Source organism: Pangasianodon hypophthalmus, chromosome 13 (genome assembly GCF_027358585.1).
Source record: "Pangasianodon hypophthalmus isolate fPanHyp1 chromosome 13, fPanHyp1.pri, whole genome shotgun sequence".
Classification (NCBI taxonomy): Eukaryota; Metazoa; Chordata; class Actinopteri; order Siluriformes; family Pangasiidae; genus Pangasianodon; species Pangasianodon hypophthalmus.
In genome coordinates this window covers 2,418,841-2,444,100 of record NC_069722.1, presented here as the reverse complement: position 1 = coordinate 2,444,100, position 25,260 = coordinate 2,418,841, and the positions used below count along the sequence as shown (strand labels likewise).

Below are 25,260 nucleotides of genomic sequence, written 5' to 3'. Positions count from 1 at the left end.
AAAATGATGAGTTAAACAATTAAATAATCTTCTATTTTTGTCTTTTGCTCCAAAAAGTTTTGATTTGTCTAAATGCACACGTGTAAATTTTAGACCTGTGTCTTTATGATTCTTTTTTAGCGGAGAAATTTTGCATAGGATGTGACGATTGTGGTACAATTCAGTGCTTATTGTTCTCTGTGTAACTGTTGTTCCTTTCTTTCAGGTCGTCCTGCAACTCTTTTCAAGTGACTGCTGGCTTCTTACCTTCCTTGTCATTAGTGAAGAGCGTGTTGTGAAATCTTGCGTGGCACGCCTGTCTTTACAGACAGCCTACTCAAGCCTACAGAAGAAGTGGATATACAGTGTGGATCTAAGCATGTAAATCTTTTTTGCAATCTGGGCAGCTTTTACATTTGTTACGCTTGCTAATCCCAAATGATATTCTATACATGTAGGTGTATATCTGTGTGTATGTATGTACGGTGGTGTGAATAAGTATTTACCCCCATTCATTTCCTCAATTTTTGCATGTGTGTCACATCACTCCATCACTGCAGATATATTTTGCAGATAAATAACAAGTTCAACAAACATTTTAAAAAATAAACAGTAAGTGATTCACAAATATAAAATAAGATCCACAAATAAATCGAACATGATGCACACACATATAAGCTGTGCTAAGTGTGTTGAAAGGATCTTTAATCATTTTTTATTTCATGAATGTTGTTAGTTTTAACTTTATAGTATCCAAGTGAAGTTATCCACAGAATAATGAATGAGACTTGAGCGTAGTCTTCAGGCTGTCCATGTGGGGGCATCAGCAGCAGCAAGAAGTTATTCTCAGGTGAAGGAGGAGGTTAGTGGAAAAAGTGTCTTACTATCTGATTTGCTAGAGCAGACTCTATGAAAGAAAAAATCTATTGAACTACATGAGTCAATGTAAGAAATACTTTAAAAAATCCACAAATAAATACAGGCCATTTCACAAATCTCACATGACGTGTGAATGTACACAAAGTGATCTACAAATAAAAGCAGCTGAATCCAGAAATAAACAAGACAGCAAGTTATTTGCAAATTATGTGCCAAAAAGCTCCATTTCACAAGGAATTTATTTATTTATTTATTTATTTATTCATTTATTTATTTATTTAGTGAGTTCATTTCTTTCTGTAAAGCTGCTTTGTGACAATGTCCACTGTTAAAAGCGCTATACAAATAAAATTGAATTGAATTAATTATGTCCTGTCAACATAGAAAGAAAGCATATATCTGTTTTTTTGTTTTTTTGTTTTTTGTTTTGTTTTTTGCAGGGTCTCAGGAATTTCTTCTGTTCTGTTCTTCTTGCATTTCCAGGTGGCATGTTTTGGCTTGGTAAGTAGTCCAGTCCTATGCAACAGGTCCAACAGCTTTTGCAGGGGCAGAAAGTATTCCTCCCATTAAACAGGTATATCAGTGGTTGTGGAGTATGAGCCACACCACTATGTCCATCAGTTGTTGGAAGGTCTTAGGTGTTCCTGTGAGCCCAAACCGGAGGCAGCTTGGGCCATAAGATCTTACGGTGTGTGTTACTTGTGTAGAGATACAGACTGGTGACAAAGGGGAAAAAAAGGGTTTTGTTATGTTGTAGGAGGCATTTATTTGTTTCTGGTGGCATGGTTTGTTTCCACTTGGCCCCGTAGAGCAACGTGTCACTGCTGAAAAAAATACTGCAGTTCTGCTGCCTGATCACCTTGGAACATTTCTATCCCACTGGGCATGGTCTCTTCTAGGATGACTCCTCCCCATCTAGGGCTCGCTGAATGGATTGATGAGGATGAAAATGATGGAAATCATACGCTATGACCTTCTCAGTCAGACCTTCTCACTCAACAGCGCTCACCACCACCACCACCATTATCATCAATACAACATTTGAGGAAATATCCTTTGGAAAAACATGTTCATCACTCCAGCATCATTCCAAAGAAGCTGCTCTGGTAGCTCATCATGCCCCTGACTCCTTACTAACAAACCTCATGTTGTTTTTTCTTTAAAGATGGCTGGATACTAGATGAAAGGAAGTAACAAGAGGAAGTCGGGCTTTTTGACAGTTCAGACAGTCTGTAGACTTGTTAGATTCGTCTCGCACGTGTGGTTTGGGGTGTTCTTCAAGCATGAAGTACTGTATGTACAGCAAAAAAAGGTTTTATCTCATGAATGTTCTCATGATCTCATGAACAGTGAGTATAAAAGGACTTTTCTGTGTCCTGCAGTAGACTTTTGTCAAATCTGCTCCTCTATTCCCCATGTGCTGTACAAGTATGTATTAACAGCTCATTAACAAGCCTGTCATGCCATTAGACTCAGTGGTAGAACCGAGCATTTAGGAAACAGTGCAGCAAATATACACTCACAGAAGTATTGCTTTGACAAATATAGACAAGACAAGTGTTTGTGACAGTCTAGAAGTGCTAATTACTAGACGTTATAACCGTCTAGTATAGTTTTAAGATTTCTGCATTTCACAAACAGGAAGTGGTCAAAAGAGAAGCTCCATCTCGTCAGCCTCATAGAAAAAAACACTATGACCTCATGAACCTCACTTTGAGAAGATTGCAGAAGTGAACACTATAATCACCACCAAACTGAACAACGCTTCATCGACCAGGATGCTGAGACTTTATCTCACTTTATTGCTTGGTAAATTCAAATTGCTTATCACTAATTGGTATTTTGGATTAATTTTAAACTTATTGTATTTTTCCACACTGTATATGTAAGTATGTTTGGTTAAATAGATACAGCAAAGAATTTTGCATGAAAATAACTTAGGATTGTGACACAATTATAATCTTATTTTGAGAGGTTTGAGATGTGCCAAGTTTTCATTACGGTGGATTTATTCACTTCTTGTTTGAGGAATTGTTGATTTCAACTAAATGGAGTCTGAAGAAACAAACAGACTGATCTGGTCAGAGAATAACCTTTAACCTTAGTTAGAATTAGTTTATTTTATTTATTTTATTCTTGGAGAGGAAATTATTGTAGCAGCAGATACAGGCGCGAATATGATATACACACAGTGCCCTCCAAAATTATTGGCACCCTTTATAAACAAATAACCAAATTTGATTGTATAGAAGAAAATTGTTTATATTTCTTATTAGGTTCAGACTTTGTCATAGACAAAGTTTTCAAGAAGATGATGAGACAAACATATTTCCAAATCAACAGAAATTGTTAAAGAAACAAAGTGGATGTTTTAAAGACACACAAGCTCGACATATTTGAATTATACTGAAAACCTGTGGGCTGAATTGGAAAAAGACATCCACATGCACAAACCTCAAAATAGCTTAAAACAGAGTTCTGCATGGAGGACTGGACTAAGATCTTCTACAATTTCTCCAGCCTTGTTAGAGGTTAATTGTTACGGGAACAGACTCAGAGCCATTATTCTCTCCAAAGCAGGGTGCTGATAATTTTGAATCAAGTGGGGTTTTTTTGGGTTTTTTTTGTTAGAATGTTTTTCTCTAATGACTAGAGAAAAGAAGCATGTTAAGTAAGGAATAAAACACTCTGTTTTGTACTGTTACAGGAAAATAATCAGCAACAGGGTGGTGTGATTAGTTACTGTTACCACCCCAAAGTATATATTCTATATTCTACGATTGTCTTTAACAGAACATCCCAAAGTGTTTTACTTCTCTTATCCCACAGCATTTTGCCAACAATTACCAACAATTTTATTTATTAAATAATGACACATTATACTTATATATATACTTATTTTATACTGCTGTTTAGATTTTAATAGGCAAATACGTAAGAGTCTATGAATGGATCATTATTAGAGTGATTATAATGTTTCTAGCATGTTATAAGTTTGGCAACAGTTATTTTAATCTTATAAGATGAAGAGTGTAGCTTTTTAATTCTTTAATAACCATGTAGAAAGACGTATCATGGCCATATTCCAGGATGACACTGCCAAGATTCATCAGGGTTAAAATTGTGAAAGAATGGTTCAGAGAGCATAAAGATTCATTTTCACACATGAATTGGCACCTAAACCTAAATTGACTTTAAACAGTGCTTATCTCTTGCATTGTCAATACAAGATCTTGACCAAAAACTGATGCACCGCTTGATGGAAATAAATGTTGTGATGTTATTTCCATCAAGAGGTGCATCAATTTTTGGTCAAGATCTTGTACTGACAATGAAAGAGGTGAGAACTATGTAAAGTCTCCTCCAGCACATTCACTTTCACTGAGGTTAAGGTCAGGACTCAGAGGTGCCAGTTCATGTGTGAAAATGAATCTTTATGCTCTCTGAACCATTCTTTCACAATTTTAACCCTGGTGAATCTTGGCAGTGTCATCCTGGAATATGGCCATGATACGTCTTTCTACATGGTTATTAAAGAACTAAAAAGCTACACACTTCATCTTTTAAGATTAAAAGAACTGTTGCCAAACTTATAACATGCTAGAAACATTCTAATCACTCTAATAATGATCCATTCATAGACTCTTATGTATTTGCCTATTAAAATGTAAACAGCGATATATATATAAAATGGGTCATCTGCCAATTTGCACCCACTAGCCAGCGCTATCCTATCATACAACAGCTAACAACTGGGGAAGTTGAACTCTTTTCTGTCTCCGCAATAAGGAGCCCATTTATACTGTAATGAATGTCCATGAAACAAGTTAGTTCCTGTTCTCACTGACCTTGTAGCAGCTATAAACATTCACTTGCCTGGGCAGTAGTAGCTCAGTGGTTAAGACTTCAGCCTACTATCTGGAAGGTCATGAGTTCCAACTCCAGCATTACTAAGGTGCCACAATTGGGCACTTGAGCAAGGCCCTTAACCCTCAACTACTCAGATGTATAAATAAGGTAAACAGAAGTTGCTCTGGATAAGGTGGTCTGCCAAATCGTGTAAATGTTCCCTCAGCAGCCTCTCTTTTCTCTCTCCAATGAAGTTAACGCTCTTGTTTCACCTCTGACTGAATTGCAGACACAGTATAATAGGTTCAGAAAGATGAGGTTTATGTTTTATTCAGTTTACTTTAAGATTATTAGATAAAACCAGACAGCTTTGGGTTTTTACATCACTGATTTAATGAAATTTCTCCTCTTTATTTTCTCTCCATAGCTAGTGTTCTTAGCACTTCCCTACTGGCTGGTAAGTGTATTTTTAATTTGAAGAAACTGGATTTACTCACTAGAATTTTCCCCAATGTATAGTTTTTCTGTCTTTGTCATTTTTTCTCCCATGTATTGGTACCTATTTTGTGTTTTTCTTTTGGATTTTTATTCTGCTTATTTTCTTTTTTAAAAATGTTGATATATTATTAATTTCTCTCCCATTTGGGGTTTCCTATTTTGTTTTATGGTTGCATTCCTGTTTCTTATTTGTTTGGGATTTTATTTTGTTCACAACATGGTTAAGTTAGCTGCTTGTCATATTAGTTAAGTTAATGTTACCAAGAAACTGCAGTGTGTAAACTCCTCTGTCTCAAAGATTTTCCTGTGTCAGAAAGCTTAACGTTGCATTTTTACCTCTGACTGTTACAAGGCTCTGACACTGGAGACTCCTTCCATAAATGTTAAAAAAAAATGTCATGAGGAGACTTTTTTTTTAAAAAAATCTGTTTATATGGAGCTTCTGACATAAAAGTCACTGATCAAGTTATCAGTATAGAAATGATAACATATTATATTCAGCGCACAATAGAAAACTGTCATAGAAAATTTATGAAACCTTCTGACCAATCGTATTTGAAAATGCAACAGTACTGTGTTAAAAATCTTAAACTTTTAGTGTTTCTTTTGGGCTGCTCTTTCATCCAGTAAGCTTATCATCAGGCTTAAATATTTTGCATTGTGTGTAGTAATTTTGAGAAAAATTGTGCAAGCCTTGCAAAGGTTAATTTTTTCAGTGAAGATATCTAATTTATATTAGATATATATCTAGATATATTAGATATCTATATTAGAAGATATATAGATATATATATATATATAATATGTGTGTGTGTGTTCAATTAACACAACAAAATGTATTGAAGCATGTGAAGATTGAAAATAGGGAAATTCATAGTTTTCTGCAAAATGTTCTCAACTGGTTTGGTTCTAATATGATTTCACTTTACAGCTACTGAACAAATGTGGTAGACAAAAAAACATCAATGATTAGTGAAACATGCATCTCTGTAGACTTCAGTTTGTATAAAACCGGAACATTAATAAAGAAGCAAATTGCAGAGTCTACAACAATATTTAATCTGATTGTAGATGCCTCACATCAATTCTAGTCTTTTTTGTTTGTCCATAGACTCTGCAAATTGTATTCTACCTTGTAGTGCTTCTCTTGTCTCAGAAACGCTCATCTCAGAAATGATTAGATTACACATGGAACCATGTACTATAAGCACTGGATTGTTCCTAATGTTCTATTTCGCCCCTCCTAACCACCCGGGGTGGTGTTTCAGCACCTACATCCCTGTGACATTGTCGAAAGGACCCACTGGTCTGAGGTGCTTGCATGTGTGTAGCAATCTCAGAAGTCTTTGCCTGAATAAAATCTAAATGTCTATACTTGGTGCTTGGTCATGGTGCATGTGCATATCATGCCTCATCAAAACCACAAAGGAGGCAATTAATCAACAGCCACATTACTACATGTAGTCAAGCTACACATGCTACTTCTGAGATGCCAGTGATGCTGTGGACTGCGATTGCTGTAGTGGCTTTGGGGCTGCAGTTGCCACGAGCAGCTTCGTACTCAGGACTCCATCAGTGGACAGTGGATAGATTTTAACCAGCCGGACTTCTTGTGAAAACTGTGATGAATTTATTGGTTGCACAATTGCACTATTTGTCCATATAGTACACAATAATAGAAGGGATTTATTTATAATTGCACTATCCGTTGCACCCAGATGAGGATGGGTTCCCTTTTTGAGCCTGGTTCCTCTCAAGGTTTCTTCCTCATATCATCTCGGGGAGTTTTTCCTTGCCACCGTCGCCTCTGGCTTGCTCATTAGGGATAAATTCACAGTGATAAATTCAAATATTTACAATATATTTTTTGTGAATCCATTTATTTCTGTAAAGCTGCTTTGTGACAATGTCCATTGTTAAAAGCGCTATACAAATAAAATTGAATTGAATTACCTTTTTCAGTGTAGACATATAGCTCATATGTGATTGTTCAGTGTACACTCTGTATTGAGTTTAGTTTGGATGTAAAATGGATATTTAGTCAACTGAACAAATTCACTATTCTGAAGCATACAAGGATTGAAAATAGGGAAGTTCAGATTTTACTACAGCATGTTTTAAGCTTTATTCCTACTGTTATTTCAATTTACAACTCGTGAGCAAAACCGACAAATATGGGTGATTACTAAAACCTTCTGTCTTTTTATGTAATAAATCAGTGCATAACACAATCTTTATTATAAGACCTGCAGACTCCCACATTGACTCAGATCTCTCCAAACTCTGTGGTCTCACTTGGAGAAGTCCTTCAGTTCGGATGTACTACACCCAGCCCAACATGCATCTCTGTGGACTTCAGGTTGTATAAAGATGGGACTTCAATAAAGAAGCAAACTGCAGAGTCTACAACAACATTTAATCTGACTGTAGATGCCTCACATCGGGGCCAGTACACCTGTGACTACTCATACAAGGAAAATAACTCCATATCATCCAGGAGCAACTCCATTACCATCACTGTGGGTAAGTGCAGAGAGGATGTTATACTGAACAGTGTTAAGTTAATAATTAATTATTTAATGCTGTTCAAATAATTGGCATTGAAAATATTAAATAAAATATTCTACTATCTATCAGTAACTCTCTGTTACTGTTATGGAAATAATAAAACATGCTATGTCATGCTATATTTTAGGAAAATAGTCAACAATGGGGTGGTGTGATGAAGTGCAGTTACTGTTACCACTCTGAAGTTGATTTTCCTATAACAGTACATCCCGAAGTCTTTTATTCCTCTTATACTACTCTAATTTATTAAGAATTACAATTTATTAAACAATGTAATTTCATACTTTTTATCTTTTTATAGTTACGGTACACTGAATGTTGTGGAAAGCCCACAAAACGAGTTCTTTTATCACTTCTGTTATAGCAGCTATAAAGTCATCACCAGTCTCTATGTTTTATCTCTTTTGAAGTTAATAAGACAAAGCACACAGCTTGCCATGTTACTCCAACGCATACTGTCTGTGCTTCTGAAGACGTTTCCATGTGAGGGAGCAATAGGTTGCAAGTGTAACCATGTTCTATGAACACTGGAATGTTCCCAATGCTCTATTTCACACTTTCTAACTACCAGGGGCAGTGTTTCAGCACATGTACCCCTGTGACATTTTTGAACGGACCCACTGGTCTGAGGTGGTTGCTGCTCAGTAAGCAGTGTGTTCAGCTGTAAAGCTGTGGCTATTTAAAGTGAGCCAACCAAAACTGGCATCAGCCCAGAATCAAATTGGCTGAGAGAAACCCCTTGTCTTATCCCAAGACGTGTTGACCCGAGTGACACATCTAAAGTTAACTTGTTACCTGTGCTCATCATATGTGTGGCAATCAGAAAGGTCTTTGACCAAATAAAATCATCTGCACTTGGTGTTTGGGCAAGGTGCATCAGCATGTAAAGCTTCAAAAAGCGAAATATCTAAGGAGGCACTGCAAGCATCTAAGGCTGGCATGTACCCCAGGCTGTCTTCAATCACTCTTAATGTAAACCTTCTGGTTTGCTGATGTTGCCTGAGACATTGATGATGACCGCGACTTGGTCAATGAGTCGCTTTCAAGCTGAAATAGCCTTCCATATGCTGCCACTGATATAGAATAATTTGGCCTTAGATTGTCATAATTTTTCTGTATAAGGCTTCCCTTTTAGTGTCATACCTTCCAGTTGAGCTGATGGTAAGTCATTCATGCACCCTGAAAAAGAGTCTAAGCGCTCTTCTGGCCTTTTCCTCTGGTCTTCTTCCATCGTCATTCCTGTCTATTTGCAGCTAGCAGCATTCCTGGAATGTGGCACTCGGGTCATCTCTGACTCTAGATAGGTTTCTCAATCTGCCAGGTGAGGGCGCTATGTCATCATGTCACATTTCGCTTGAAACTGACTCTCTGAGATGATCAATGCTGAGGCATCTAATACAGAATTGATGTCCATCAAAGAGCCCAGACATTGTTGACACAAGTTATCATGGTTACTTCCTTTTGCCTTTATGGAATGCATAGTGGGATTGCAATTTATTGATTCATTTATTGATTCATATTGTTCTATTCTGAGTGTAATTTTCTTGGGAATAGAGCACTGAAAAAAACACAATGTACTGCATATAAAGGATCACAATTGCAGAATTCACCCCAAGAGTGTTGCAATGTATAGTAAAATGAGGGAAGCAATCCTGCAACTTTTCAATAAGGCTAAATGTCCAGTAAACATGGCATCTCCATCTGCTTCCTTTGCCTGGGACCTTTAGTGCCTTGCCACTGTCTGCAATGCAGGATGTGAATGAACCTGTCAATCATATTTCAAGTAGGCTACTCTGATAAATCTAAGAAGGCATTATGAGATAAATATTTGTGAAGTTAAAATATTCCTTATTTATTTTTTCATGTATTTACAGTGGTATCTAATGACATGCATTTCTGCTTAAATGTGTTATTTAAAAAAAAAACAGTAACTGTCAATAAATACAGAAAACAAACACTCAAAATAAGCTGTACCATGCATCAGGGAAAGAAAAGGTTGTAGCAGTTACTAATTTTTTTTGTCCAGATGGAACCATATTTAGGTAACACAGTGCAAAACAAACACAATTGTATCTGGAAAGATTTGTTTTCTCCAGTTGTTCACTGCTATGTGGCTATCACTAATTTGCATAATGCTGAAACTAGTTTAACTTTTCTTGCTGCACCATGAGTGCAACCAGAGGTTCTCGCCAACAATGAGGTGGACTAGTGCAGCATAAATGAATCCATTAGCTCATAGTCAAATTTATGAGACTATGACCAGCTTAAGACAAGTTCTCCTTTAGCTCTGACTGTAGTCACAAACTAGCCCAAAAAACACCTAAGGTATGCAGAAGTAAAGGGAATGGCCTCCATTACTAATGCTCTTTTATAGTGTCATACGATCACCATGCGGCTTTGTGTTAAAGGTCTCAACATGTGCGCATGTTTAGGCCAAGCTCAAACTTTAATTTTGTTTTTTTAAGCCATTCAGAGGTGCATTTGCCCTTGTGCTTTGGATCAGTGTCTTGCTGCATAACCCAAATCTGCTTGACCACCATGTTTGACTGTTGGTATGATATTCTGATTCTGTGTTAGCTTTACGCCAGATGTAACAGGACGAATGTCTTGCAAAAAGTTCCACTTTCGTCTTGCCAGTCCACAAAATGTTATCCTAAAAGGCTTGGGGGTAAGCTTTGGACTGATGACTTTTTTTAAACATAGCAATAATCGGGAATCGGGACCAATGTTTTTCGATTATTGATCAATTCAACAGAATCTTTTATATCTCCCCCCTGTGGTCTCTCAAAGCCATTACACCAGGCAATAGTAAATGGTAGTCTGATAGATGACAGTGTGAAACAGCTAGCAAATGCAAATTACCCATTTAAAAGTAATTTTTAAACCATCGATTTCTCAAAGAGGCATCAAGAAAATGCCAATCAATAATCGATATGTTGATGTTTTATGACATCCATACTTGGTTAGCAGTGGTTTTCACCTTGCAACTCTCTCATGGACATGACATTTACCTTTACATTTACATTTATGACATTTATCCAGAGCAACTTACAGAATGCTTTGATATCTCTAGCAATAAATACATCCACACACTGATTCACTAGATCAGGGACTAAGAGTACTAGCAGCCTTAAAACCCTGACGGAGGAGTGGTACAGTATGAAAAACACTCAAGAGAGTACAAGTTATTTTGTTTGTTTGCTTGTTTAATAATAAAGTTATAATTTATTCTGATAATTGCTGTATTATTTTTTCCCACTCTCTTTCTAATGGTGGAATCTTTCTAATAGTGAACACTGACCTTATCTGAGGCGAACAAGGTCTGCAGTTCCTTAGATGTTCTTCTGACTTTTTTAGTGGCTTTCTGGATGAGTTGTCGATGTGCTCTTGGAGGAATTTTTTTAGGCTGGCCGCTTCTGGGAAGATTCAGCACTGGTGTCCCACAACCCTAGAAATGGCTATGGAACCCTTTCAAAACAGATCAATATCTTATCATGGCACATCATAGAGTGTTGTGCGTTGGGACCTTTTAACTAACTTCACATTGCTGGAATGGTTTTGTTTAAGTGATTTCTAGATTCAACAAAGCTGACAGTAATCAAGCCTGGGTGTGTCTAATCTATTTGAATCCAATTATCAAATTAAATTAAATTAAAAATATTAAATTTGGCTCATTGGCTGATTGAGTAACTAAGAGGGCAATTACTCTTTCACTCAGGTCCAGTTGGTGTTGGTTAACCTTTTTCCTTATATAAACAAAATGATCATTTATAAACAGTATTTTGTGTTTACTCAGGTTGTATGCAATTTTGTTTTAAGATCTAAAACAATTTTGTGACAAATACGCAAAAAAGTAGAAGAAATCAGGAAGGGGCAAATATTTTTCATGCCATTGTAATCACATATGTTGTTGTGAAATTTTTTTCTGTGTTAAAAATGTCAAGTCAAGTCAAGTCAAGTGGAGTTTATTGTCATTTCAACCATATACAGCCAGTTAGTTCATAGAGAAATGAAACAACGTTTCTCCAGGATCAAGGTGCTAAATGTGTTACTGTAGTCAATATAAAATGGGTTTCTCAGTGGTTTCTCAGTTACATTGCTAAAGCCAAAGAATATTTAGTTCCTGAGATTTTTTATTTTTTTTTCGCCTGCACCAGACAATATTTGCTGCTGTGAGTTCTGTTCTTTTCTTCATTGTCAGTAAGACACATACCTGAAGTTACTGGCAAACCCTGCCTGTTTTCTAGTGAACTTGCTGCAGCCCAATATCTCCTTCAGTGCTGCTAATGGACGGTTCCACTCGGGGTCTGATGGACCAGAAGTGACAAGAAGCTACAGCTTCTCCATCATCTGCTCCACTAAACCTCAGTATCCAGGAGGTTCCTTCCACTTGAAGTTCAGTGGATCCAACATCACAAGGACTCAGTCAACTGTTAATCACTCAGCCGTCTTCATGTTTCCTGAGGCAGATTTTGGCCATCAGGGAATCTACAGCTGTACTTATGAAGTTAACGTGTCCTCACGCACCTTTACCTCCACTACCTCTGAGCTCCTCTTCATCACTGTGAAAGGTACAATAAAAAAACTAGTTCTATCATTTGTGTTCTGCACTTTAATGTAAATAAAATCTTGATGAGGATGATTTCTCTCTCAGCATCTCTGGCTCCATACATTGGTGTTGGAGTGACAGCAGGACTGCTTCTCATGTTAGTTCCAGTCATCATTTGCTTTGTGAAGACACGGAAAAGACAAAAATGTCGGACGGATAAGAAGAAGGATACACAGCGTGAGTTGCTAAAGTCATTTAAAAGTTTTGAAGACTGAATTTTTTTTATCCCATAGCAAATCTGAATTCTGATTGGTCTGAATGTTGATTAAAATGTTGTTATTTAACAAAGAAAAACATATACAGTGGATATAAAAAGTCTACACACCCCTGTTAAAATGGCAGGTTTTTGTGATGTAAAAAAATGAAACCAAGATAAATCATGTCAGAACTTTTTCAACCCTCAATGTGAAATTACAATGTATAAAAATTAAGTCAAAAATAATCAGAAACATTTTAGGGAAAAATGGGAAAAATAAAAAAACTTAACCAAATAAAGACCAGCTGTTTCTGTAGGATTTTCTTCCTTTTTCTTAGTTTCATCTGACTTCTGAAGCAATGGTCTGCAAAGAGCCTTACAAAGCCTGCACAGGGTCCCACTGTCAAAAGGTACTGATCAGGAGAGAGGTGCAATAAATTTCCAAAACATTAGATGTGCCATGGGACACAGTGAAAGACAAGAGCAGGACGTCCCTCCAAAATTTACAAAAGGACAAGACAAAAACTTAACAGGGAGGCTGCCAAGAGACCTATAGCACCATTAAAGGAGCTGCAGGATCTGACAAGTACTGATTACTCTCTGCATGTGACAACAATCTCTTGTATTCTTCACATGTCTGGCTATGGGGTAGGGTGGCTAGATGGAAGCCCTTTCTCACAAAAGAACATTCAAGCTCAAATAAATCACCCGAAACTATGACCAAAAATATGGTTTGGTCTGATGAGACCAATTCCAAAAGTTATAGTAATTCCATAATTCTAAAAGGTATGTTTAGTGCAAAAAAAGCAGATCATCAAAAGAACACCATACCCACGGTGAAGCATGGTGGTGGCAGCATCATGCTTTAGGGCTGCTTTTCTTCAGCCAGAACTGGGGCATTTATCAAGGAGGAGGGAGTCATTAATAACTACAAATACCAGTCGATTTTAGTGCAAAACCTTCAGGCGTCTGCTAGTAAGCTGAAGATGAAAAGGAATTTCCCCTTTTAGCATGACAATGACCCCAAAGTGTGCACACTTATGCAACCATGTTATTGTAAGTTTTTTTTTCCTATTTTTCCCTAAAATGTTGGTAACAGTAACTCGGCTTCATCACACCACTTTTGTTTATTATTTTTCCTTAACAACAGCATCAAGTCAAGTCAAGTAGGTTTTAGTTGTCATTTCTCTATATAGCTTGTATCCATTGGAATGAAATGTCATGTCTCCAGAACCATGGTGCAACCCATAACAGTACGCAAGACTATATAAAGTGCAATACACAACAGTGTGAGATGAGGGTAGGACAATACATACACAGGACAAGAAATACACAGAACATGAGCTGTAAACTGTAAACTATTGTGTAGTGTGTAGCAGCAATAAGTATAGCAGCAAAAGCCATTTCCATAATAAAAGTTTACAGCTTTGTAAAGTGCAGTATGACTGTTTTTGAGTCATACTGGGTTAAGTGTTTGACTAGCCCAGGTGAGCATTAGGGTGTGGAGTAATCTGACCACCTCAGGGAAGAAACTGTTGTGGAGTCTGTTGGTGGTGGCACGGATGCTCCTGTACCTTCTGCCCGATGGCAGGAGGGTGAAGACTCGATGAAAGGGGTGAGAGGGGTCATCCTCAATACTAGTGGCTTTGCAGATGCAGCGGTTGTTGTAAGAGGTGGGTAGAGAGACCCCAGTGATCTTATCAGCTGTTCTCACAATTTGGTCTAGGGTTTTGCGGTTGGAGGCTGTGCAGTTCCCGTACCACACGGTGAGACAGCTGGTCAGGACACTCCCTATCATTCCTCTGTAGAACGTAATGAGAATGGGAGGGGGGAGTTTGGCTCTCTTCAGCCTCCGCAGGAAGTGGAGGCACTGCTGGGCCTTTGTGGCTACTTTTTGAATGAGAGAGCCCAGTCCATCAGGATCGGCTGGGCTCTCTCATTCAAAAAGTCCAGAATACAGTTGCAGAGGGAGGTGGTCAGACCCAGCAGGCTCAGCTTTGATATCATTGTACTGAATGCTGAACTGAAGTCTATGAACAGCATCCTTACATAGTTGTCCTTTTTGTGCAAATGTGTCAGAGAAAGGTGGATGGTAGCAGATATGGCATCCTCTGTTGAGCGGCTGGTAATGGGTGGGTCCAGTGTGGTGCGAAGACTGCTCTTTATGTGTTTCATGACTAGCTGCTCGAAGCACTGCATAATGATAGGTGTGAGTGCCGGTAGTCATTCAGGCAGGACACAGATGATTCCTTGGGCACAGGTGTGATGGTGGTTGTCTTGAAGCACACATGGACAACTGCTTGGCTAAGGGAAATGTTGAAAATGTCTGTGAGGACTTCTGCATGCTGATCAGCACATTCCCTGAGCACCCAGATATGTTGTCAGGACCTGCAGCTTACCGTGGGTTAACTCTGGACAGAGTCGTCCTGACGTCTACTGCAGACAGACAAAGTACTTGGTTGGTGGGAGTTGGGGTGCTCTTCCCCACTGGCATGTTATTCTGTGCATCGGACCATGCATAGAAATCTTTCAGTGCTTCTAGGAGCATGACCATCACAGACAAGTGGTGTAGCTTTGTAGTCTGTGATGTGCTGAATGCCTTGCCACATGCACTTTGTCTCCTTGGTATTTAGGAAGTGACCGTGGATTCTTTCTGCATGGTTGCGCTTCACCTCACTGATAGCCCGGGATAGAATGACCCTTTCTGTGCAGAGGACTGCCTTGTCGTCAGACCTGAAGGCAGTGTCTCAGGTTTTCAGCAGTGAGCGCACTTCAGCAGTCATCCACGGTTTCTGGTTTGCACATGTGGTGATGGTCTTGAAGGAAGTCACATCATCTATGCACTTGCTGATGTAGCCAGTCACTGATGCTGTGTATTTCCTCCAAGTCTGTGGTGTGGTCGTATGAAGCAGCCTCTCTGAACACATTCCAGTCTGTGTGCTCTAAACAGTCCGGAAGTGCTGAGATAGCTTCCTCACTTCAGGTTCTCACCTGTTTCAGAACCAGTTTGTAACATTTCAAGAGTGGTCTGTATGCTGGGATTAGCATAACAGAGATGTGCAGCCTTGTAAGCACCGTGAATGTTCGTGTAAACAAGGTCTAAAGTGTTTGTACCACGGGTTGTGAAATCATCATGCTGGTGGAATTTTAGCATGACACAAAGTGTGTTATTCCTTATATATTTTATTCTTGTTGAACCTTGCTATACAAATATCCTCAAACCCTGTGTCACTTTTGACACAATCATTTTACAGGTGCCAAAGACACATATGAGACTCCCCAAGCAGAAGACGAGGCAGACAATGATTATGAAGAAGATTATGAAAACGCAGAAGCTGTTTTCCACCAGATGGATGATTCAGATGACTCTGATAATGACTACGTTAATGCTGATGTTCTCAGGCAAAGTAATTCTGTAGACTATGACTATGAGACAAAAGGTGAAGGAATTTATGCAAACTCTTGAGAGAGAAACAATTATCCAATATCCACAGTCCAGAAAGAATAAAACGTTTAAATTGCATACTTTTTTTCTTCATTAAAGTACTAATTTTTATTACAGGTGGTTTAATTTACCTGGATTTAATAATCAGTTTGTTTCCTCATTCTGAACTGAAAACAATAGGGTCGACTGAAATTTCGTTTTTAATTTTTCATATCATGGAATCTATTTGTATTTTAAAATCTGGAGTTAAATCCAGATTTAATTTAATCCACATTTAAATTTTATTGAAACTTTTTCATGTATTAAACGAATTTTGTTTACACTAAAATTATTTTAATTTGTTGGTTTTCTTTTAACTGGACTTGCAGATTATGTAGTTTGTATTTTTTTTTTTAACTTTTCAATTTTGCTGTTTTTGTTTTTTATGTTTTGTGAATTCTGTGTGTATTTAATCCATTTACTTATTTACTGTCTTAGCTTGCTGTAGTATACTGTATGTATGTATGTTTGTATGTATGCTGGTATGTTGGTATGTATGTTGGAATCTGTGTATGTATGTTTGTATGTATGTGCACACTGTGCTCCTGGGAACATCCCAAAATTTAGAAATGTTTTTATACCCTTGCTCAGATCTATGTCTCAGTTTGTAGAATCATATGTGTGTATGTATGTATGTATGTATGTATGTATAATCATACTGTGAAGTATTTTTTGTCGACTGACCCAATGGAGAATTTTTTCAACAAAAACATAAAAAATTTCTCTATGCATTGCTTCTTTAAAAACATGATTATAACTAAGAGACAACGTTGTGCATTTGTAGACAGCTATACAGGTGTGTGAACACATGATGTTGTCAACGTGATATTCAGGAGGGTTATGAGGTTTGAAAGAGAACTACGTACCTAAGATATTGATAAATTCCATAAACAAAACAATTTATTCTCATCTGATAAGGTCTCAAGATTTCTGCACATTTTTGAGAATAAATAGTAGTTTAAAATTATTGTCGACAATTCGGGATTTTAGAGCAAATTTACATGTCAGCATTTAAAAACAAAAAAAATTAATATTCTCTGAGCAATGTTTCAGTGCTTAGAAGCAAAATAAAAAAAAACTGATTCAGACAACCTAACGTTTAGCAGTAAAGCAGCATCAGCTGAGGGAAAGTTAATCATTTCTTTTGTTTTAATTTAACATTTAATTTAATTAATTTTTTATGATTATGTGATTATGCTAATCGTCCAAAATTATATTTAAAAAAATACCATGTGAAGGGTTTTCCTAGACCAACACACATGTTAAAAACAGTAGCCTTGGATCTCCGTTTTGGAGTGTGACAGGACAAAACAAACTGTACTCGTTTTTTATTTCTCAACAACAATAAAAAATTTAAAATAAAAAAAAAATAATAATAAACTTAAAATTTCTGCTTTCTCAGGTTTTCCCCAAATTCACACAGTGGGTATCTGAGGTCAAGACATAGACAAGAATGCAATATTTTTTTCCCTATCAAACTCCAAAGCTGTAGAAAATGATAATTTGCCCATGTGAAGTTTTTCTTACATGTTAAAAATGAGTGCCTCCGATTTCAGGTTTGGAGTGTGATAGAAAAACAAATCTCTCTAACCAGCAGTGTAAATTTGGGGAAAATCTGAGAAAGCTGACTTTTTCACCCAAAAATACACAAAGGCTAACCCCTTACAGTTTATTTGGGTGAAAATATTCACTGCCTCTGATTTTCTTTATATTCAGACAGTTGGTTAGTGATGTCGAGACATAAACAGAAGGACACTTCGTTTCGTCCTGTGACACTTTAAACTGGAGATCTGAGGCATTCATTTTTAACGTGTGTTACCGTGCGCTAAATGTCTCCAGAGCCTTCATCAAACTGTACAAAATAGTAAACCTGTACATTTTAGCAACTGCTTTATTGCAAGTGATCAGATCTTAGGTTTGGCATGTGATAGGAAAAGACAACTTGCATTCATTCCTGTTTCAACCTCCTTACACACTGGAATGAATTTAGTGTAAATCAGAGAAAGTCAATTTTTTTGTTAAAAAAGCCACCTCCTGGAGATTTACTGGGCTATCACACTGACGAAACTGTAACAAATGTCAAAATTTGACCACCTGAAGATTTTCCCACACGTTGAAAACAGGAGCCTCAGATCTCAGGTTTGGTGTGTGTTAGGAAAATGAAACCTGTACTCCTGTTTATGTCTTGACCTCCCTAACCAACGATGTGAATTTGGGGAAAATGTGAGAATGTCGAATTTTTCACCCAAAAAACACCAAGGCTAACCCCTTACAGTTTTTTGTGAAATTCTTGACTTTCTCCAATTTTCTTTACATTCACACTGTTGGTTAGTGAGGTCGAGACATAAATGGGAGTGTGTTTAGTTTCATCCTGTCACACTCCAAACCTGAGATCTGAGGCTTCTATTTTCAACATATTCCAGTCAATGAAATTTACAAATTTTGGACACTGCATTCCTTTCTGGAGCCTTTCAGAACCTGTGGTTACTGGCTTTAGTGCGGTTCCCTCGCTCACTAGCCTTATCATCTATCACTCTTGCAGCCTGTTACGTTCTGGGGTATGTTCGCGTGTTTTTGTGTTTTGTTCTCTCCCCTTTTCTCTCTCTCTCTGCAGCACTGCCCCATTGGATTACATTCCTGTTCGTCTCGATTATGTCATAGGCCGTGACAACCAATCAAACTCTGGCCCCGCCTATTTAAAACCCACAGCCATTCATTCAGGGGAGGAGTTTTTCTGGCTGTTAAAACCAAAACCCTGTTGTACCTCTGTTTTTCTGTATTCTAGTTGCGTTGCCTTTCTGTGTTTTTGTTCTTGTATGTCATTTGTTCCGTGTTTCCCCCGCTTTGTTCTAGTCACTTGTTTGTATAGTTAAACTTAGAGCTCGTTACCCCGGTTTGTGACTTTGTTAGTGTTGGGGAAAAGTGGACAGGTAAGTACGTCACGTGACATACATTGTACAGCACGTAGGAATTGTGTTTTTCTGTATTAGACACATTAGGTTAGGAGCAAGCACCACCCTCTGTACTTTTGGTTTGGATAGATAGAGTAGGTTAGTTAGCGCGTCCTGGACACAGAATATTTATTTTTCTATCTTTTGTTATAGTTAGGTTAGAGGGTTTGAAAATAGTTAGACTTGTTTTGTTTTGTTCATTTCTTTGCTTTGGTGCCGCTCGCGTCCCTTTTCCCCTTTTGTGTCTTGTTACGTGTTATTGTAAATAAATTGTAAATACTACCACTATCACTTGGCCCCACACACTCTTCCACTTGTATATAGATAAATAAATCACCTGGATTGATTTGCACTACTGGTTGATGGTCCCTGACTACACACACAACTGATATTTTTAATAATCAAATAAGTGTTATTCCCCACATACCCCTAGACTAACTGGGGTTGTAACACAGCCTGAACAACTAAACAACCTGCTAATCGTCCAAAATTATATTAAAAAAAATACCATGTGAAGGGTTTTCCCAGATCAACTAACGTTAAATCAGTAGCCTTGGATCTCTGTTTTGGAGTGTGACAGGACAAAACAAACTGCACTCGTGTTTCTGTCTCAACGTCAATAACCAGCTCTGTGAATTTGGTGAAGATCTGAGGATGTCAAATATTTTGCTGAAAAAAACACAAAGACTAACCCCTTACATTTTTTGGGGGGTGAAAATTTCTGCTTTCTCAGGTTTTCCCCACATTCACACAGTGGGTATCTGAGGTCAAGACATAGACAAGAATGCAAGTTTTTTTTTTCCCTATCAAACTCCAAAGCTGTAGAAAATGATAATTTGCCCATGTGAAGTTTTTCTTACATGTTAAAAATGAGTGCCTCCGATTTCAGGTTTGGAGTGTGACAGAAAAACAAAACTTGCTCCTGTTTATGTTTCAATCTCTCTAACCAGCAGTGTAAATTTGGGGAAAATCTGAGAAAGCTGACTTTTTCACCCAAAAATACACAAAGGCTAACCCCTTACAGTTTATTTGGGTGAAAATATTCACTGCCTCTGATTTTCTTTATATTCAGACAGTTGGTTAGTGATGTCGAGACATAAACAGAAGGACACTTCGTTTCGTCCTGTGACACTTTAAACTGGAGATCTGAGGCATTCATTTTTAACGTGTGTTACCGTGCGCTAAATGTCTCCAGAGCCTTCATCAAACTGTACAAAATAGTAAACCTGTACATTTTAGCAACTGCTTTATTGCAAGTGATCAGATCTTAGGTTTGGCATGTGATAGGAAAAGACAACTTGCATTTATTCCTGTTTCAACCTCCTTACACACTGGAATGAATTTAGTGTAAATCAGAGAAAGTCAATTTTTTTGTTAAAAAAAAAAAAACCCACCTCCTAGAGATTTATTGGGCAAAATGTTTTTGCTTTGTCAGATTGTTTACGACCCACAGTATCCTGCTGTATGCCTTGGTTGTGTGTCTCCTGTGTGTGTCAATCTATGCAGGTATGCCAATCCGGAATCCAGTCCGGCCCACCTTGCCCTGCTGCTCCACGCCTGGATTTTGTGGCTGCCGTCTCTGATGATGTCATCCAGAGGCGACGGTATTTAAAGCTCCGCTCGGCTCAGCTCAGGAGCTTGGCTTGATGCGTCGCTCGTTTTGTGTGTTGCCATTCCTATTTTGTATGACCTGTGTTTTAATTTGCTTGACTGTTGTTAGACTCTGAACTTGGATTGCCCGTTGGTACTTCTGCTGTCTGTAAATAGCTACTAGCTATTTATGTGGGCAGTGGTAGCTCAGTGGTTAAGACGTTGGACTACTGATCAGAAGGTCATGAGTTCAATCCCCAGCACCGCCAAGCTACTACTGCTGGGCCCTTGAGCAAGGCCCTTAACCCTCAACTGCTCAGATGTATAAAAAATGAGATTAAATGTAAGTTGCTCTGGATAAGGGCATCTGCCAAATGCCATAAATGTACTAGCTGCTGTATATTTGTAGATATTATTCTTTGCTAGTTTTCACCGGTAGTAGGGGTACGGCCGCTATTTATTTGGGGAGTAGGTTTTATCTATGTTTTGCTTAGGGAGGTAGGGAAGCAATGCTGTATTTTTGTTTTGGTCTTTCTTTGTAGGTCAGGTAGTTCCTTATTACAGTGTCTTTTGTTTATTATTTTGGCCTTGGTCCACCCTGAAGCTCCACCCGGTTGTTGCATGTACAGCACTTGTATATATCTTGCATAATATACCACGTTTTGTATATATCTGGCCACTAATGCTGTATGACCCAACCCTAGACTGGGTCGTAACACAGATCTTCTTCAAATTCACACATTTCGTTACTATGGGCAAGATATAGACAGGATTGCAAATTTCATGTTCCTATCACACTGACGAAACTGTAAGAAATGTCAAAATTTGACCACCTGAAGATTTTCCCACACGTTGAAAACAGGAGCCTCAGATCTCAGGTTTGGTGTGTGTTAGGAAAATGAAACCTGTACTCCTGTTTATGTCTTGACCTCCCTAACCAACGATGTGAATTTGGGGAAAATCTGAGAATGTCAAATTTTTCACCCAAAAAACACCCCTTACAGTTTTTTGTGAAATTCTTGACTTTCTCCAATTTTCTTTACATTCACACTGTTGGTTAGTGAGGTCGAGACATAAATGGGAGTGTGTTTAGTTTCATCCTGTCAAACTCCAAACCTGAGATCTGAGGCTTCTATTTTCAACATATTCCAGTCAATGAAATTTACAAATTTTGGACACTGCATTCCTTTCTGGAGCCTTTCAGAACCTGTGGTTACTGGCTTTAGTGCGGTTCCCTCGCTCACTAGCCTTATCATCTATTACGCTTGCAGCCTGTTACGTTCTGGGGTATGTTCGCGTGTTTTTCTGTTTTGTTCTCTCCCCTTTTCTCTCTCTCTCTGCAGCACTGCCCCATTGGATTACATTCCTGTTCGTCTCGATTATGTCATAGACCGTGACAACCAATCAAACTCTGGCCCCGCCTATTTAAATCCTGAAGTTTGTACACACTTGTACACACTAAACAAGAATACACTTAGGCAAATGTTTAGTGCATGTTAGAATGGCAATTATAAGGAAAAATAATCATAATCATAATTATTTAAAAATAATGTTTATTAAAAATTGACAGGCTTCTTGGGACTTTTTGTGTCCCATTTCTAACATAGATAATGGGAGCAAGAGGATTTTAGAATTGGCATTTGACCATGGGATGAGGAAACAGGAAGTAGTGCAATGTTATATATATTTAATCCTTCTTATATTTAATATTCTTCTATATTTAAAAGCTTCTATATATTGTTGTGTGTGTAGGGAGTGTGTGATAGAGAATAGAGAGTAGGGGCTAAAGAGTGGTGAATGTTGAGTAAATAAGCAGTAGGTGATAGAGAGTAGTGAATAGTGGAAAGAGGGAAGGGGTTAGGGGGTAGGTGATAATGAGTAGGGAGTAGGGGTTGGGAATATGTTCTCAGGTGTCATATGGAAGTGAGAACAGCATTAATGAAAAGACAACAGAGGATTTTACAGATTTATTTCGCTCTACATGGTCAGTGAGGAAATGTTCTAGAGCCCTGTAGGTTCTCCATCACACACACTGAACATCACACACCTGATACCCGATACATCATGATTATTTTTTTTAAAAGTGTTTGATCCGACCCGATCCAGGAGCACAGAATCCCATAACGATCTGAAACCCATGAAGCTCTGTTTGAAGAACACTGATCTCAGTCCAGCTCTCTCTGCAGGACACGAGTTTGACGTACAGCAGCAGAACGTGATAAAGTTGACGTGAAGACTGATCCCAGAGCAGCATTTTTACATTTACACCCTGACTGTTTGCTCTACAGCTTAAAAAGTACAAGGAGAGGAGAGGAGAGGAGATCCCACAGAGGAGAGGAGAGGAGATCCCACAGAGGAGAGGAGAGGAGATCCCACAGAGGAGAGGAGAGGAGATCCCACAGAGGAGATCCCACAGAGGAGAGGAGATCCCACAGAGGAGAGATCCCCCCACAGAGGAGAGGAGATCCCACAGAGGAGAGGAGAGGCGATCAGATCCCACAGAGGAGAGGAGAGGAGATCCCACAGAGGAGATCCCACAGAGGAGAGGAGAGGCGATCAGATCCCACAGAGGAGAAGAGAGGAGATCCCACAGAGGAGATCCCACAGAGGAGAGGAGAGGAGATCCCACAGAGGAGAGGAGAGGAGATCCCACAGAGGAGAGGAGATCAGATCCCACAGAGGAGAGGAGATCAGATCCCACAGAGGAGATCCCACAGAGGAGAGGAGAGGAGATCCCACAGAGGAGAGGAGATCAGATCCCACAGAGGAGAGGAGATCCCACAGAGGAGAGGAGAGGAGAGGAGATCCCACAGAGAAGAGGAGAGGAGATCAGATCCCACAGAGGAGATCCCACAGAGGAGAAGAGAGATCAGATCCCACAGAAACATATAAAATATCTTAATATATGTCAATATAAAATACACACTCTAAACTCCACATGCTGAGTTTACATTAATCAAGATTATCAAGATCTCCTCTTATAACACACTGCTTAGGATGCATGAAGTCCTGCATGTGTTCTCCAGCAGAAGATCATCAGAAGTCCTTGAAGACACCACAGAGACAATCTGCTACATGAACACACACATTCACTAGTTCATCGTTATTAAATAAATCTGTTTACACATCATGTTTGGTTTTTAAAACAAGTGAGCATGTGTGTCTGTGTGTAGTGTTTTAAAAGTTTGAAACCAGCAAACAATCCATGTTCCCTTTTAATTGATAAAGGGTTAAATAAATGTTTTAAAACCAGATACGACGCACAAGAGGTGTGCAGGTGAAGAACAAATAAACTGAAATAAACTTTGTGCTGGATCTCCACCTGACCATGACATTTACTCTGACCATTCACCAGCCTGATTCCACTGGAACCTGATTTATAGACATTATAAATGCACTTTATCCAAGAAAAAAAAAAAAACCTTAAACGATCACAATGACCTGACTGTTTCAACCTTCAGTCTCTTTAGGTCTCACCAACACCCCTAACAGTCACCTGTTTACATGATGATTTAGGCCGTACCTGAGCACATGATGCCAGCATCTTCACTATGATTACAGAAGTGTTGATTCATGTGGACACTCAGTGACGTCTTTTTCACTTCCAGAACAAAGAGCAGAATGCAGATGAACTGGACCACTTCCCTCACCAAAGTGAGAACTACAATGGATATAAAAAGGCTACGCACTCCTTTTAAAATGGCAGGGTTTTGTAGTGTAAAAAATGAAACCAAGATAAATCATGACAAAGAACAAACAAACAAACAAAGCACAACACCAAAGAAACATAAGAAATAACGCTGAGACAGAAGGATATCAATAAGACACCCCAGTAAATGAAAGATAAGTGGGTCACTTACCTTGGTCACGTTAGTAGCATATCTAGACCTTTGTAAGCTAGGATGTTTATGTAACTGGACCTTTAACAGATTCAGTTGAATACTCATGGAGTAGGGCTTCACTTTTTTGAATGTCAGCTAACCAAGACTTGAATTCAAGTTCATTATTGTTATGACCGGCCAGAGTGTACAGCTCCAAGCATGCATTCCAAGTAAACACTGGCCAAAGCCTTTTCTTGTAGTCATAATCATCAACAAGTGCTGTCATAAACTATACATTCAGCCTCTTTCGAAATTCTTTTACCTTGTATGGTATACACAGTAACTTCAGAAATCTGGAAACAAATAAGCCATATAATAAATCCTAATAATAAATTTAACATTCAGTCTACATTTAACATTCAGAATCAGGTGGTGTGATAAAGCAAAGTCACTGTTACCACCCCAAAGTTGATTATTTTCCTATAACAGCATGTCCTGAAAAAATGTATTCCTCTTTTAATTTATTAATAAATGACATCACATTTTTTTCCAGTTCTAGTCACATTTAATTTTGTGGAACATCCATGAAACAAGTTAGTTCTTGTTCTCATTTACATTATAGCAGCTATAAACTCGCACCACCCGCTTTTATCTCTCACTTGAACTTCACAAGACATAAAAACAAGCAAACAAACCAAAAATAAATGTAGATTGCCATGGTACAGATAAAAAGTGTAAGCTGCTCTGTCCTGAGGACTTTCCCGTGTCATTTACATTTACATTTATGGCATTCAGCAGAAGCCCTTATCCAGAGCAACGTGCAGAAGTGCTCTGAA

General features: G+C 38.3%; 2 protein-coding genes across 4 annotated transcripts in view; both read left to right on the top strand.

Annotated features, from left to right (window-relative positions):
- LOC113528224 (uncharacterized) overlaps positions 1–16,202 on the top strand; it is a 131,406-nt gene extending 115,204 nt beyond the window's left edge. The window contains 4 exon segments of the mRNA XM_053239390.1: positions 7,450–7,728; positions 12,021–12,344; positions 12,428–12,559; positions 15,833–16,202. Of these exon segments, the coding sequence (XP_053095365.1) occupies positions 7,450–7,728; positions 12,021–12,344; positions 12,428–12,559; positions 15,833–16,044 (947 nt within the window). The 3' untranslated portion in view covers positions 16,045–16,202.
- A 4,320-nt stretch (positions 16,203–20,522) lies between these two features.
- Positions 20,523–25,230, top strand: LOC128319821 (S-antigen protein-like). 3 transcript variants are annotated; one of them, XR_008303282.1, is made up of 2 exons: positions 20,523–22,040; positions 22,790–22,922. XR_008303282.1 is itself a non-coding variant. In XM_053239165.1 (2 exons), exons 1-2 carry the CDS (start codon positions 20,935–20,937, stop codon positions 23,546–23,548), a joined length of 669 nt encoding a protein of 222 aa, XP_053095140.1. In that variant the 5' UTR covers positions 20,523–20,934; the 3' UTR covers positions 23,549–25,230. The 3 variants fall into 3 exon arrangements, 2 of the variants coding, with proteins under 2 accessions (XP_053095140.1, XP_053095139.1); XM_053239165.1 differs by having other exon boundaries at positions 20,523–20,946; positions 22,892–25,230; XM_053239164.1 differs by having other exon boundaries at positions 22,892–25,230.
- The last annotated feature ends 30 nt before the right edge of the window (positions 25,231–25,260 follow it).

Bases quoted from the DNA above. Each gene is read 5' to 3' on its own strand.
- LOC128319821 (XM_053239164.1), top strand. From the start codon at position 21,681: ATGGGAGTGTGTTTAGTTTCATCCTGTCAAACTCCAAACCTGAGATCT. The intron at 22,041-22,891 runs GTTTGTACACAC...TTTGCTCTACAG, and splicing joins CCGCCTATTTAAATCCTGAA to CTTAAAAAGTACAAGGAGAG.